General features: G+C 45.9%; 1 protein-coding gene across 11 annotated transcripts in view; it reads left to right on the plus strand.

Moving 5' to 3' along the window:
- KIF17 (kinesin family member 17) overlaps window positions 1–14,447 on the plus strand; it is a 37,452-nt gene extending 23,005 nt beyond the window's left edge. For 3 of the 11 annotated variants that reach the window (XM_043531718.1, XM_043531714.1, XM_043531720.1), the window contains exons 8-15: window positions 730–809; window positions 1,249–1,373; window positions 4,022–4,253; window positions 7,030–7,288; window positions 10,461–10,531; window positions 11,846–11,963; window positions 13,448–13,648; window positions 13,684–14,447. In XM_043531718.1, the coding sequence (XP_043387653.1) occupies window positions 730–809; window positions 1,249–1,373; window positions 4,022–4,253; window positions 7,030–7,288; window positions 10,461–10,531; window positions 11,846–11,963; window positions 13,448–13,644 (1,082 nt within the window). In that variant the 3' untranslated portion in view covers window positions 13,645–13,648; window positions 13,684–14,447. Of the gene's footprint in view, window positions 1–729; window positions 810–1,248; window positions 1,374–4,021; window positions 4,254–7,029; window positions 7,289–10,460; window positions 10,532–11,842; window positions 11,964–13,447 lie in introns of all 11 variants that reach the window. The other 8 variants (XM_043531716.1, XM_043531712.1, XM_043531715.1 and 5 more) reach the window with 5 other exon arrangements.
- The last annotated feature ends 314 nt before the right edge of the window (window positions 14,448–14,761 follow it).

Below are 14,761 nucleotides of genomic sequence, written 5' to 3' on the forward strand. Positions count from 1 at the left end.
AGAACTTTTTAGCTTGGCCCACAACAGCACTTAGCTTGAATAAAAGGTTTGAACTGCAGAGATGACAGGTCCCATCATGCATTGCTGTACCTTAAGCCAGTTGGCTTGGCACGAGCCACACTTCTATGCACGATATGAAGGTGGTAGCTTCAAACTTCTCCATTATATGTGAATTAGGTGTGCCCCTTCAATGCCTGGTGAGTAGCCAATATGGCCTGTCGACTTGGCAAAGTTTGGGGATTCCTGAGACAATTGTGACTTGCTGCCAGCCATGCTATAGTATTATCCGTATTTGTTTTGCAGTGTTGCCTAGGAGCCAGTTGAGCTAGTTACTGAACCAACGCAGACCAGAAAGATGGTCTGTGCCCCAAAGAGCTGATAATCTACAGTAGTTCTATGATCTGTGTTGTCAAGAGTTGGCTCAGACATTTTCTAACACAAAATGGTGATTTTTCTTTGAACGTAAACCCCCACCTTCAGAGACAGACTGAGCATTCTCATGTGAACCTCCAAAGTTTTACCATCCATTGTGAAAACTACTGTATTCATGCAGGATGCTCTCTGTGTCGCTCTGATTTTCCCCAAACAGGGTGGGGTGGCAATTGGCAGCTGTTTTGCTCACAGACACGTGGTCGGTGCAAATTTTGGGTGATATTTTCATAGAGTGATGCTCTAGTGGTGCAGAGCTTGTAGCTAATAGTTCTGGGTATTTTTTCTTGTATTTTCCAGATGCTGTCCTGAGGGTTGAAACCCTCCCTGACCCTGGCCCTGTTGTCGCCATCACAGAAACAGAACAGGTGTCCACCAAGGTACCCATCAGGCTAATGCTCCTTATCAGACAAATTGAACAAATCTATCTGCCTGTCCCCTGTGTCTGTGAGGTTCATGGATACTCATCAAAGAGCGTATTTATCTAGCTACAGTGCAGCTGCTTCTGGGGTGGAATGTGGCAGCTGTTTAAGAGTGCACAGCAACACTACTAGGAAATTAAATGAAAAAGAATCCCACAGCCAATTGAAAATGCAAGGAAAATTTAGCTTTCCCAATGCCAAAACCTCACTCCAAGCAGTACCATATCCTTAATGGTAATGTGACAATTTTGGTGGCTTGTGCTGCAGGGGGAAGCAGCAAAATGACATTCCTTACTCTTTGCTCCATGAGTGAGACAGCTTCCTGCTTCATCATGTCTCCTAGTACACACGCTGCATGTTTTCAGAACAGCTGTCTTTAGTTGCCTTTTGCCCTCAGGACACAGCAGAGCCTCAGATAGCCCAGTACGTTGGGAGTGTGACCAGAGAAAGTCCTGGAGCAGAAGTGGGCATTGCTGCTGAGGAGCTTCCAGTGGCTGTGGACCAGCAGCAAGTGCTTGCCAGGTCAGTAACTGTACCTCTGATCCAGCAGAATGCCTTCTGTGCATTGCATGTGACATACATGGACAGAACAACCAGACTATTGCACTGTATTATTATTATTAAGCTCGGACAGTGTGCTTACTGTATACAAAACAGAAGATGTGTCTCTTGCCCACAAGGAAGTTCCAATTTTGTTCAGACACAAAGAGCCAGCAGATCTGGCATTAGATGTTGCCAAAATACAGAAATTATAAGAGTGAAATACTGGGGAACAGGCCATCTGAGGAGATTGCAAATGGGACAGCAAGTGTTTTGCTTCTGGGTTACCAGATCACATGCTGCCTAACTCAGCTTTCTTGGGGCTGTTGGTAGGCCTATCTTTGAACTGATGCATTTCCATCTACTTGCTGTTGGTAAGGTTTGGAACTAAACAGACCACGGAGACAACTCCTTTTTCAACCCCAGAGGGGGTTTCTCCAGGACATTGGAGCCCCGGTGGTGGGGTGAGGTGTGGAGGAATCTCGCCTTGTTACTGCCCATGGTGTAGCTGGATAAAAGAGACTTTCCTCTTTACGGCTCTCAGTCTGCTGTGAAAAACTCACCTTGAAAAATACATTGGTTGTTGTTATTGTAAGATATTTGCCCCCAAAATGGTGAAAATGAAATCAACTGTTCTTGCAAGAATCACATCTGAACGAGAACTGGCAAATCGGTCCCTTCTGGTTTGGATCTGCCGTGGAACGAGATTCAGAGCCTTGAACCCAAACTTGACCCTTGGAGTATGAAGAGCTTCAGATTCAAGGTTCAACTTTTGGCCCATCTTGAATCCAAACTAGTTCGCGGACGGCACAGTTGTTACTCTACCCTGGAGAGGGCCTGTCTGGAAAGTCCCTTTAACCAGAATGACAGTGCATTGAAACAGTATGGAACTTGCTGTCAGTTCCCCAGTAGTGGAGTTTCATTATATCCTGATTCACTCTTCGTGGGTTCCACTGGTTTTTGAGGCAATTGTGTGCCCCTATATTAAACTCTAAAGTGTTGAATGCTACTTCATTCTGAAAATGGCCTTGTGCTGTAACTGCTTCTCTAGAAGGTTTCCCAAGGGCTTCTCTGCTGCACATTTTCCTGCTGGGCATCGCTTAGGCTCAAACAGGCTATTAAAATATACAAGGTAGTGCAATTTGTAAATTATAAGCTATTCGCCTGTTAGGCTGAGACAGCTCCAAAGAAACTATTCTGATTGATTGTGTCAAATCTCAACACTCCCTTGCAGAACTTAGTTTGCTTAACACACAAGGAAAAGAAACTCACTCCTACAATTACATTGTTAAACATCAGAGTTCTTTGCATATCAGGCAAGGCAGGGTTCCTTGGAGATGGGATTTTCAAAGCCTCTTTGGAAAGACTTCACAGTTCAGGATGTCTGCAGACTTTCTACTACTGTTTAGCAAAGCAGGATTCAATTGTGCATTGAACAAAAGCTGCTGAGGGCTAAACTGTTTCATATCAAACCCAAGCAATTGAGACAGGAGGTCCACTGGAGCAGAAAGAGCCAGTTTCCTCTTGAGGAAACCTGAGTTCTTTAGGAATGGGTTTGCATGCTCTGATAGAAGAAAAGACAATTAAGAAGATAGTATCATCGCAGGTCATGTCTACTCTGGCATTCTCTCCTTACTGGCCCCCAGTGGCCAACATCTGATATAGCAGCATCAGTGCAAACGGAGTGTAGAAAAAGTGAATGGCTGTAAGTACAGCTTATGCCATGTTCAACCAGGGATAAACTCCGCCAGTGTGAATAGTGACTTAGAGCAGTTTACCCTCTCTACACCAGTGTAATTACACGAGGGGCTGGCAACCAATGTCTGATATCCTCAGCACAGGCAAAGGATTGTAGAAAAATATTAACATTCCCAAGAGGGCGATCACCTTAAATGATCTGTTGGAGGGTTGTTAGGGGAACAGGTTTTTTTCCTCCTGTGCACAAAATATTCAGTAATTCAGTGCAGGTACATATTCCCTCATGATGCACGGGCATCAATTTGTTGTGTAATTCACAGAAGGGCATTTGTCTTATCGTCATGGCAGATATTTCCCTGCCTTTCAGGAGCTTCACTATTGACCTGAGGTCAGCAAGAGACCAAGCCTTTGATGTGGCAGCCCCTGCGTATGGAAGTTGCTCCCTTTACTACATCTGCCTCATTCCATCCACTGAAAATAAATTACAAATGATTTTCAGATGGTCTGTATCCTAATGTCAGCCCCTACTGTATCAGTCTTGGGGTTAAACAGCAGGTTTCAAAACAAAGATTAAGGATCAGGATGTTCATTTTAAAAAAATCTCTTTTACTTCATAAATACAGGGCCATAAATGTCAAGATTTCTAGATATACCTGATGGTGAATACATTCGAAGGATGTGTGTAAAGATACATACACTGAGCTCATGCTTTGGTGAACATCACGATACAAAGTAAATCTTAAAACAGAGGCTCCCGATCATCACTCACCTCTTAGGTCAACAAATCTGAATACTCACTTCAACAGAAATCACTGTCTGTTTATTGTATCTTTTAAAATGTCTCCAGGAAGTTGCCATGGAAGTGTATTATTTGCATATGTGCTGGTGTTCCTTTATGCTAAAGATCTAAGAAATGTGTCCAACTCTTCTAGACTGCACTTGCTGGAACAACAGGTGGTTGGAGGAGAACAGGCCAAAAACAAGGACCTGAAGGAAAAGCACAAATGCCGGAAAAAATATGCAGATGAACGGAAGAAGCAGCTGGTGGCAGCTCTGCAGAAAATTGATGAGGACAGCAGTGACTGGGTCCTGCTCAATGTCTATGACTCCATCCAAGAGGAAGTGCGAGCCAAGAGCAAGCTGCTGGAGAAGATGCAGAAGAAGGTAACTCCTAAGAAGCAATTAACTCTTGTATAGAGTTAAGATTTGGGGAGCATCCATGAGATTACTCTTGGAGGTGCCCCTTACTCTTATCCCCATATCCCCTCATCCGCCTTTCCTTCTTCACCTTCATCCCTTTGTTATCGTAATGAGACACTCCAGTCAGCATCTTTCTGGAATGACTCTGGCATCTCCATGTCTCTCAAACTGATCCTAGGTAACTGACAAGACACGTTAGAGAGAGATTTTGATTATTTTAGCCCCTTGATAATCTTAAATATTAAATTATCCTCGCTCACATCAAAGCCTCACAATTTCTAAAAATAAGAATAAGATTTTTTGCTTGCGGGGAGCCCAAAATTGCCACTATGTTATTCCACCTCAACATAACACAAAATAGAAGCTGTAAATCAAATGGTCTACTTTTGATAGCTATATATGACATGCTTTGAGCCAGCCTGGATAGAACGACAGACAGGGATTCAGGAGACCTGAATTCTCTACTTGGCTCTGCTGTTGACTCATGTGGGCAAGTTGTTTCCCCATCTATAACTGAGAACAAAGATTTTCACTCACCTTTGTAAAGATCTTTTGAGAGCTGCAGAGGAAAGTGCTATCCAGGCGTTAAGAGTTATTACGATTTGTACGGTTACTCACACATATCTATAACATGGGCAGAGTGGGCAGAACTTGGGATCATTGAGAATGGTCATGGTGAGTGTTTGCCCATCTCCAGCTTTGTCCTGCTTTGACCTGCAATCCGACTAACAAATTGGCTGTGTGCGCGCGTGTGTGTGAAAGAGAGAGAGAGAGCTCATTATTCTCTCTAGTGGCACAGCTTCTTACATTCTCACAGCTGAAGTGGGAGCGGCACATGCTTTTGATGCTGAAGGAATTAGGTATCTGTCTTCATTTGACTGTGGTTCATTATAGCTATGAATCAGAAGACATATAAGCAGTACGAATTGCACCCAAAAATCATTGTAAATGCAAAATTGTGCCCATCAAAGTGAGGTCATTCTGAAAATCAGACCCTCTGACAACATGCAGCTTTAAAGATACAGTGCTTAACTACCAAAGGGCCTCCAAAAACATGTGTGCACACAGGCCCGCTGACAGCAATTCCAGGCCTCAGGGCAGAACAGTTAATGGGCACGCACGCACAAGCCGCGTCTGCATGGACACGGTCCACCTGACATTTCGGCGGTGCTGCGCCTGTGCTGACTGGTGCCCAGTGACCTGCTGGCTGCACTGCTGGTGCCCAGCGAGCTGCCGGATCCGCTGCTGGGCGTGCTCTTCCGGCACGGCCAGGGTTTCCACATGCCTGCTCGGTAGGGTTGCCAACTGTCTAATCGTGCAAACCCAAAGACCCTTGCCCCGCCCCCTGCCCCTTCCCTGAGACCATGCCCATGCCATGCCCCTTATCCAAAGCCCCGCCCCCTGCACCATCCCCCCTCCCTCCGTCGTTCACTCTCCCCCACCCTCACACAGTTCCACCAGGCTGGGGCCAGCGGTTGGGGTGCTGGAGGGGGTATGGGGTGCAGGCTCTGCACCCCGCACCCAAACTCCCTTCCAGACTCCAGGCTGAGGCAAGAGTTTGGGGTGCAGGAGATCAGGGGGTCAGTGCTTACCTCGGGCGGCTTCTGAAAGTGACTGGCACACCCCTCTGGCAGTGGCTTCTAGGCAGGGGGCCCAAGGGGTTTTCCCGCACCGCTGCCCACAGGCACCGCCCCTGCAGCTCCCACTAGCCGCAGTTCCCGGCCAATGGGACCTGTGGAGTCGGCACTCAGGGTGGGGGCAAGGCGGGAAGACCCCCTCCCCAGGGGCTGCAGGGACGTACTAGCCGTTTCTGGTACCGGTGTGGAGTGAGGGTGGGCAGGAAGCCTGCCTCAGCCCCTCTGCACTGCCGGCAGCGGCCGAGGGCCCACGGGCCCTTTTAAATCGCCTGGGCCCCTGGGCAGTTGACCCCTTTGCCTCACGCTGTTGGTGGGCCTGTGTGCACATGCAGGCCAATGTCTACACATGTAAGGCCCTGTTTTGCATATGCATTTTGGAAGCCCTGTGGGAATGTACCACTGAGTTGGAAGCTCCTAAATACGTGGAGATATTACAGGAATACAGGACTTTCAAGACTGGAACAGACCCAAGGTCCATCTAGTCCAGTAAGCTGTCTACAATATGGGGCAACACCAGATACTTCAGGGGAAGGGGCAATAAACCCTGGAGTAGACAGATGTGGAAGAATCTGACCCTAGAGGAGTTCATCCTAATCCCTAATAGTTAGAGATTTGCTTGAAACTTGAAGCCTGAGGTTTTACATCTCTTCCCATTTTTTTAGTAAATGCTAGTGTGATTCTGAATATTCTTGTTGTCCCTATAAGTTCCAGCTCCTCATAGCAAAATTCGGTGTTATTTATTCCCACAACTTCATTTGGCAGTGAGTTCCACATTCTAATTCCACATTGTGTGAAGAAGAGTTTCCTTTTACCGGTTTTGAATTTGCCACCTTTCAGTTTCATTGAATGTCCTCTTGTTATTGGGTTATGAGGCAGAGAGAATAGAAGTTCACAGTCCACTTTCTCTGAACCATTCATATACAGGGTGATCGTACCCTCTCTTTATTAGTCTCCTCTCTAAAGTAAACAGTCCAAATCTTTTCAAACTCTCCTCATATCTTTCCTCCTTCTTCATATCTTCCCCCTAATCATTCTTGTTGTGCCACTCATCTAGAGTTCTCTCTGTTCTCATCATAATTAACCCTTTCCTTTTGGTGACCTAGCTGCAAGCTGCTGAGACTGAAATCAAAGACTTGCAGTCAGAGTTTGAGTTAGAGAAGATTGATTATCTTGCCACCATCCGCCGGCAGGAGCGGGACTGCTTGCTCTTTCAGCAGCTTCTGGATCAGGTGCAGCCCCTCATACGGCGTGACTGTAACTATAGCAACCTAGATAAGATCAGATGCGAGTCCATCTGGGATGAGGACAGCAGCTGCTGGAAACTCCCAGAGCTTGTCATTCAAAAAACCAGCCTCCCTGCAGGTAAGAAAGGTATCTGCATTGTCCTCCATCCATGCAGCTTATCTCTGCTCACTAGCATGGCCATGTGTATCGCATTTGGATAGTATTTGCTTATAAAACCTTGGTTTGGTTCACTTGTACAGAATAGACTGTTATCTTTCTGTGGGAGCCTGGATGATAATCTAGCTAAATGAGGACAAAAGCATCTCTTCCTGGGACTTCCTATTTATTTTGAACGAGATGTCATTGATTTGAGTAATAGTATGGACTCTTGTGTTAAACCACACAACAGTATAACCCGTATCTGATTAAATATCATAAGCGTCTCTGGGCCTTTAGTGGAGAGTGAACTGGTAACTGGTGCTTAACATAAAAATGTTGCCCTTCTCCCCATTCTTTTCCTTCAAGGACCTTGAAGCACTTTATGAGATTAATGAATTAGGCTTCAGAAACCCTCATCAGGTAGGTATTCTTAGACTGGTTTTAAAAGGGGGGAAACTGAGGCACAGAAGGAAGACATGACTTTCCAATGTGCCATAGTGAGTCTGTAGTGGAGTGTCAAGTATCAGGGGGTATCTGAAGAAGTGGTGTTTTACCCACGAAAGCTTATGCCCAAATAAATCTGTTAGTCTTTAAGGTGCCACCAGACTCTTTATTGTTTTGGTACTAGAGTGGGGGCTGGAACCCAGGATCCCTGATCCCCAGTCCTGTGCTTTTTATTTCATTCCCTTCTGTGTATTAGCTGCCTTAGCCCAAGAGGTGAACCATTTTCCCTACAAGGTTGAAATATTCACTGCACAGACCTGCAGGCCCCACATGTTGTTGCACTATGGTATGTAACCTGTCATTTAAATCAGCTTCTGTGCCCAATGACTGGAGGATAGCTAGTGTGATGCCAATTTTTAAAAAAGGCTCCAGAGGCGATCCTGGAAATTGCAGGCCGATAAACCTAATTTCAGTACTGGGCAAATTGGCTGAAACGATAGTAAAGAACAGAATTATCAGACACATAGATGAACGTGATCTGATGGGGAAGAGTCAACATGTCTTTTGTAACGGGGGTCAACAAGTATGTGGACCAGGGTGATTCAGTGGATACAGTGTACTTACATTTTCAGAAAGCCTTTAATAAGGTCCCTCACCAAAGGCTCTTAAGCAATGTAAGCTGTCATGGGATAAGAGGGAAGGTCCTCTCGTGGATAGGGCCCTACCAAATTCATGGTCCATTTTGGTCAATTTCACGGTCATAGGATTTTAAAAATCATAAATTTCATTATTTCAGCTATTTAAATCTGAAATTTCACAGTGTTGTACTTGTAGGGGTCCTGACCCAAAAAGGAGTTGTGGTGGGGTCGAAAGGTTATTGTAGTGGGGATTGCGTTAGTGCTACCCTTACTTCTGCGCTACTGCTGGTGGTGGCACTGCCTTCAGAGCTGGAGAGCGGGGGCTGCTGGCCAGGAGCCCAGCTCTGAAGGCAGAGCCACCGCCAGCAGCAGCACAGAAGTAAGGATGGCCTGGTATGGTGTTGCCACCCTTACTTCCGCACTGCTGCCTGGAGAGCTGGGCCCTCAGCCAGCAGCCACCACTCTCCGGCTCCCCAGCTCCGAGGGCAGCACAGAAGTAAGGGTGGCAATACCACAACCCCTCTACAATAACATTGCGACCCCCCTGCAACTCCCTTTTGGGAAACACTGGTCTCCCCTATGAAATCTGTATAGTATAAAGTAAAAGCACACAAAAGATCAGATTTCATGGGGGGAGACCAGATTTCACGGTCCGTGGTGCGTTTTTCATGGCCGTGAATTTGGTAGGACCCTACTCATGGATCAGTAACTGGTTAAAAGATAGGAAACAAAGGGTAGGAATAAATGGTTAGTTTTTAGAATGGAGACAGGTAAATAGTGGTGTCCCCCAGGGGTCTGTACTGGGATGAGTACTGTTCAACATATTCATAAATGATCTGGAAAAAGGGGAAACAATGAGGTGGCAAAATTTGCAGATGATACAAAACTACTCAAGATAGTTAAGTCCAAAGCAGACTGCGAAGAGTTACAAAGGGATCTCACAAAACTGGGTGACTAGGCAACAAAATGGCAGATGAAATTCAATGTTGATAAATGCAAAGTAATGCACACTGGAAAACATCATCCCAACTATACATATAAAATTATGGGGTCTAAATTAGCTGTTACCACTCAAGAAACATCTTGGAGTCATTGTGGATAATTCTCTGAAAACATCCGCTCAATGTGCAGCGGCAGTCAAAAAAGCTTAACAGAATGTTGGGGATCATTAGGAAAGGGATAGATAATAGGACAGAAAATATCATATTGCCTCTGTATAAATCCATGGTACATCCGCATCTTGAATACTGCGTGCAAATCTGGGTTGCCCCATCTCAAAAAAAGATATACTGAAATTGGAAAAGGTATTGAAAAGGACAACAAAAATGATTAGGGGTATGGAATAATTTCTGTATGAGGAGAGATTAGTAAGACTGGGACTTTGCAGCTTGGAAAAGAGATGACTAAGGAGGGTATGATGGAGGTCTATAAATCATGACTGGTGTGGAGAAAGTAAACAAGGAAGAGTTATTTACTCCTTCTCATAACACAAGAACTAGGGGTCACCAAATGAAATTAATAGGCAGCAGGTTTAAAACAAACAAAAGGAAATATTTCTTCACACAGCACACAGTCAATTTGTGGAACTCCTGGCCAGAGGATGTTGTGAAGGCCAAGACTGTTAACAGGGTGCAAAAAAAAAAACCTAGATAAATTCATGGAGGATAGGTCCATCACTGGCTGTTAGCCAGGAAGGGTGTCCCTAGACTGTCTTTGCCAGAAACTGGGAATGGGTGATGAGGTATGGATCACTTCATGATTACCTGTTCTGTTCATTCCCTCTGGATCACCTGGCATTGGACATTGTTGGAAGAGAGGATACTGGGCTAGTTGGGTTTTTGATCTGATCCAGTATGGCCATTCCTATGTTCTTATTGGTAAGTGCATAACATGTGCCATCTACTGGATAAAAAGTGTAGTGCGAGGGTCCTTCAAATCCCCCTATAGCTCAGTAAACAGTGATCTGGGGTCTCTGTAAGCAGCAATGGGGAACAAGGGGGAGAGTCAGGAAAATCTGAAACCGATTCAGTGCTGCTGGTCCTTTAAGTAATGCCTTTGTTCTCTCATAGCAGTTCCATCATTGCCACAGACTAAGCCAGCCAGGAAGAGCTCCTCAGGCGAGAACGGAGAGCTGATGATGGTAAGCTGCACTTCTCCTCCCGGGACCCTGAGGGAGCCTTCTGAGAAGAGTCTATGTTGCTACGCAGCTGTTCCTTCTGGAGGAAATAGGCAGAGGACTGAGTGGCTCCAGAGGAACTCATACCCAGCCATCACTGGCCATTAGAATAAGACTGGCAGGGCTCAGAGGTGTGTGTAAAGCAGAGTAAATAGTGAAGCAGTGAGCTGGCCTCAGAGTCCAGTGGCCAATCAGTGGAGTGTAGGACCCTGGCCAGCAGGGGCTGGGAATGCTGGGAATCCAGCCTCTAAAGAGGAGAGATAACCCAGGCCAGAATGATTGAGGTGGAGCCCTAGAGCAATTCCAAGACTAGAAGGATAGTGCATTGGCTGTTCTCTGTGGGGAGCTGGGCTCAAGTTCTAGTTAATTGGTTGCATCAGATTCTTACTCCTGAGGGAATTCTGCACATCTGTGGACACGCAGAATGCATTTGTCTCACATAATTTTGTATTTTCCTGCATAAAAAACATTCTGCCCAAGAAGTGCTGCAGTTCCGCCTTTTAACCGCCAGAGGCCGTTGTGGTGCCAGAACAGCCGGCTGCGTTCATGCCGGCTGTTCTAGCGCCACAGCGGCCTCTGGTGGGCAAAAGGCGGAACTGCTGCACTTCTGAGGCAATATTTTTTGTATGCAGGAAAATACAAAATTCTCTGCCCAGAATTCCCCCCCAGAGTAGAGTTCATCACAGCACCCTAACTGCGGAGCCAGATTAGGACAGAGTGGAGCACACAGGGCTGCTAGAGAGTCACAGATTGGGGTTCAGAATGACTAGTGATGGAGGACACACTGGAGCATGGGCTCAGGAGCTAATGGGGTGACAGCTTTGAGCCTGGGGACAGGGACTGCAGAGAACCATGGGGATGAGGGGTGCGGGGACATGGGCAGACGTGCCTGACTGAATGGGAGAGACTTGGGGTCAGCCAGGGTCTGCATGGGGGAGGCTTCCCAAAACCCTAACAATCCCACTCCCACCCCCAGAAGAAAAACCTCCCACCCACACCCAACAATCTCCAGTGTAGCGGAATTGCACCTGTATCATTACGTGTTGGACTTTGCTTACAGGTATTGGAGAGGGTGGCAGGATGTAGCCCGATGCCTGTCCAGACTATGTCCAAGAACATGTGTTCTGTAGTGTTACTGTTGTTGCCCAGATTGAATCATGTGTTCAATCACTTCATATTATCTCTGAGTCTCTGGCCCTAGCTAATGGAATGGTGCTTGGCTGCTTAAGAGCTGGAGCTGAGGGGAGTGCTGCCCACAGCTTTTTGTTATCCCAGCAGGAAGAAGACCGCTACAAACTGATGCTGAGCAGGAGTGACAGTGAGAATATTGCCAGTAACTATTTCCGGTCCAAGCGAGCCAGCCAGATCCTCAGTGCTGATCCTATGAAGAGTCTTGGTAAATATCCCAAAACTCTCCTTTCCTTTCCTCCGTGTGCTGGTATCTCCTCCAGTGAGGGTTCCGTTCCTGGCATGTTAGTCTAGAGGGATTTGTTGTTTCCCAGTCAAATAGCCTCTTTAATGGACAATGCAACCCATTCCTTTTTTGGTGGTGATAGCCATTTTCCCCTCTGACAATGGTTCCCTAGAGTTGCTCTAGCAGACCAGATGTTGATAAACCTACCTGTAGTGATTTGAATGATTTGTTTCCAGTGCTTGTAACTTGGAGGTAATTCACGTTCAGAATGTCATTCTGACCAACACTTGCTGTCTTTTGTCCCTTCATAGGGTTGCCAATCATCCTAGTTTTTGAGGAAATAAAGCAGCATGGGCTGGAGGTGCAGAAGCAGCAGCCTTAGCCTGTGTGTCATTCAGTGGTGCTAGTGATTCCTTTTTAAATTTGCCATGGACTTAGTCCTTGATGACAAGTGCCCTTTATGTGTCTGACTCAATTTGTTTTAAGGATAGCTAAGCTCTGTAAATGTACAGCATGGGCCCATTTGGGCACAGAACTCCCGTTGAATTCAATAGGAGTCTCTTGCTGATGAGGCCCTCTGTTTTTTGGTTTTGGATGTTTGTTCCAAAATTAATTAAAAACAAACAATGTACTGCGCTGCAGAGCTCTGCAGTCTCTGAGCCAGCACACAGAAATAAATGCAGCTGTGGATGAACGGTCACAGAGCTTTTCATCTTCAGGTCACTGGTTCCAAAGTAGACTAGATAGGTCTAACAAAAGATAACCACCCTGTGGTAGCCTGAGTGAAACAGATTTTTGTGGGGTTTCAGTCTAATTCCTGTTGAAGAGCTGTCTGTATAACAAAACCCATCACCACAGTTGGTGCTAATTGGTATCCTTGCTAGCAGAGACTGGATGGGCTACAGACACTCCTATCTTACCTTTAGAAATGGTCTCATGAGGACAGGATTGAGGCACATTGATGAGGCAGCATGGAGAAATGTATCCAGTTACTTCCTCTTCTGTGAATGAACCCTATTACTGCTAGTCTCTGAGGTGCCTGTCACGGTAGCAGCTGGGCACTTCAATTACAGAGAATAAGCAGAAAGCCAGAACAAAACAAAGACATAATCAACAATTCAACCATGCATTGTGTCATGAAAGTCATTAAACTCTGGCTGTGATGCACTTTCAAGGGGATGTGGGCATCAAATCCCAAATGTGGGGGCAGTCCACTGAGAAAGCTAAGCCACCAGGCATGGGGTGTTTCACTCTCCAGATCCATTGCATATTCAGATAACCAACCAATGAAATGGTCAACTCCAGTTCCTTAATATGAGTAAATTACATGCAAAAATCTGTAAATTTCCTGACTGCCTTCAATAAAATTCATGGATAAGGTTTTAATGCAGCTGGGAACTTGGAAAAGCATTGCTGAGTCTTAACAGACCAAACATGTCGGTATGTCCTGTTCCTTTACTCTGCAGCCCATCATAACTCCCCTCCTGTGCTGAATGCTCCCCTGAACAACACCACCTCCAGCATGGCACCAGTCTCTCCTTCACAGACTGTGGAGATGCCCCAGCCACGTCCTTTCCGCCTTGAGTCGCTTGACTTCACCACAGCATCCTCCAAAACAAAGCGCAAGAAGGGCAAAAACAGCTTCAGCAGCGACCCCTTCTGAGTGAAGTGGCCTCAGGTGAATACGGATCCTTCTGATTGTAGTGGCCTTCATGGACTCCAGTCCCCTGTGTCCCCTGGTGGCAGTGTCTGCTCAGATTGCAGCAACCTACCTTGGCAGTTACCCTCTTAACAATGTAGCATTTGGTGGCACAATCCTCTTATCACAGCGGCTTTTGGAAGGGACAGTTTGACTTTCCTTTGAGTTTAGGGTCAGTGGAGACAAATGCTGCTTCCAGGGGTTTTAAAGTCTGTAGTGACAACTCCAGGGTCAAGCTGGGGCTGGCACATTCCTCCATGACCTGCTTCCCTGCCACATGTGTTCAGCAAGCGCTGCACATTTAGTCTTCCATTCAGGTCACTGCCACCCCCAGCAGGTGGTGGGAAGTCAAACCTCTGTATTTGGACTAAAATCTTTAGATGATGTGAGGAAATTCCTCAAAAAAAGCCTTAAAATCACTTTCCATATTTCCCAATGCAAGTTTCCTAGACAGCACTTACTTATTTCCTTGTGGATGTCACTGCCACAACTTGAGCTCATGTCCCATACAGACTTCTCCAGTCTTATTCCTCATTGCAATAAGACAGTGAGAAGTTCTGGCAGTATCGCTACCATATGACAGCCATTTCTGCTTTCTCTTCTCTTCAGAAAGAGTCTGAAACTGACATCATTTATGAGGCACAGACTCTGTTCTCCAAGAAAATACATTTTGCACATTTATTCCCTGACTCCTCTAGATCAGATCAGAAACTGCAGTTCAGTGAGACAGTGGAAATGATTGCTCCTGTCCTTGTGTTCAAGATGTTGGAGTTTTGTAAACTGTATGTTGACTGTTTATATTTTAGTCATTTATCTTATGTGCAGGACATCTGGTTAATGATCACAATACATTGTCTTTTAATGACAACCTCAGTCTGACTGCTGTTATATTTAGAGTTCATGTTCCTTTGCATTTTTGCCAGATGTTGCATACATTGGCCACTATCCCTCTAGCTGTAAAACACTGGGTGGCGAGTGCCTTGCCCATCAGCTTTTGCTTCATAATCAGAAAGCCAGCATATTCTGCTGTTGATCAGCAAAAGACACTGCCTACCCTAGCTCTCCTAGACAGCGAGAGGCG

This window comes from Chelonia mydas, chromosome 18 (assembly GCF_015237465.2).
Source record: "Chelonia mydas isolate rCheMyd1 chromosome 18, rCheMyd1.pri.v2, whole genome shotgun sequence".
Classification (NCBI taxonomy): Eukaryota; Metazoa; Chordata; order Testudines; family Cheloniidae; genus Chelonia; species Chelonia mydas.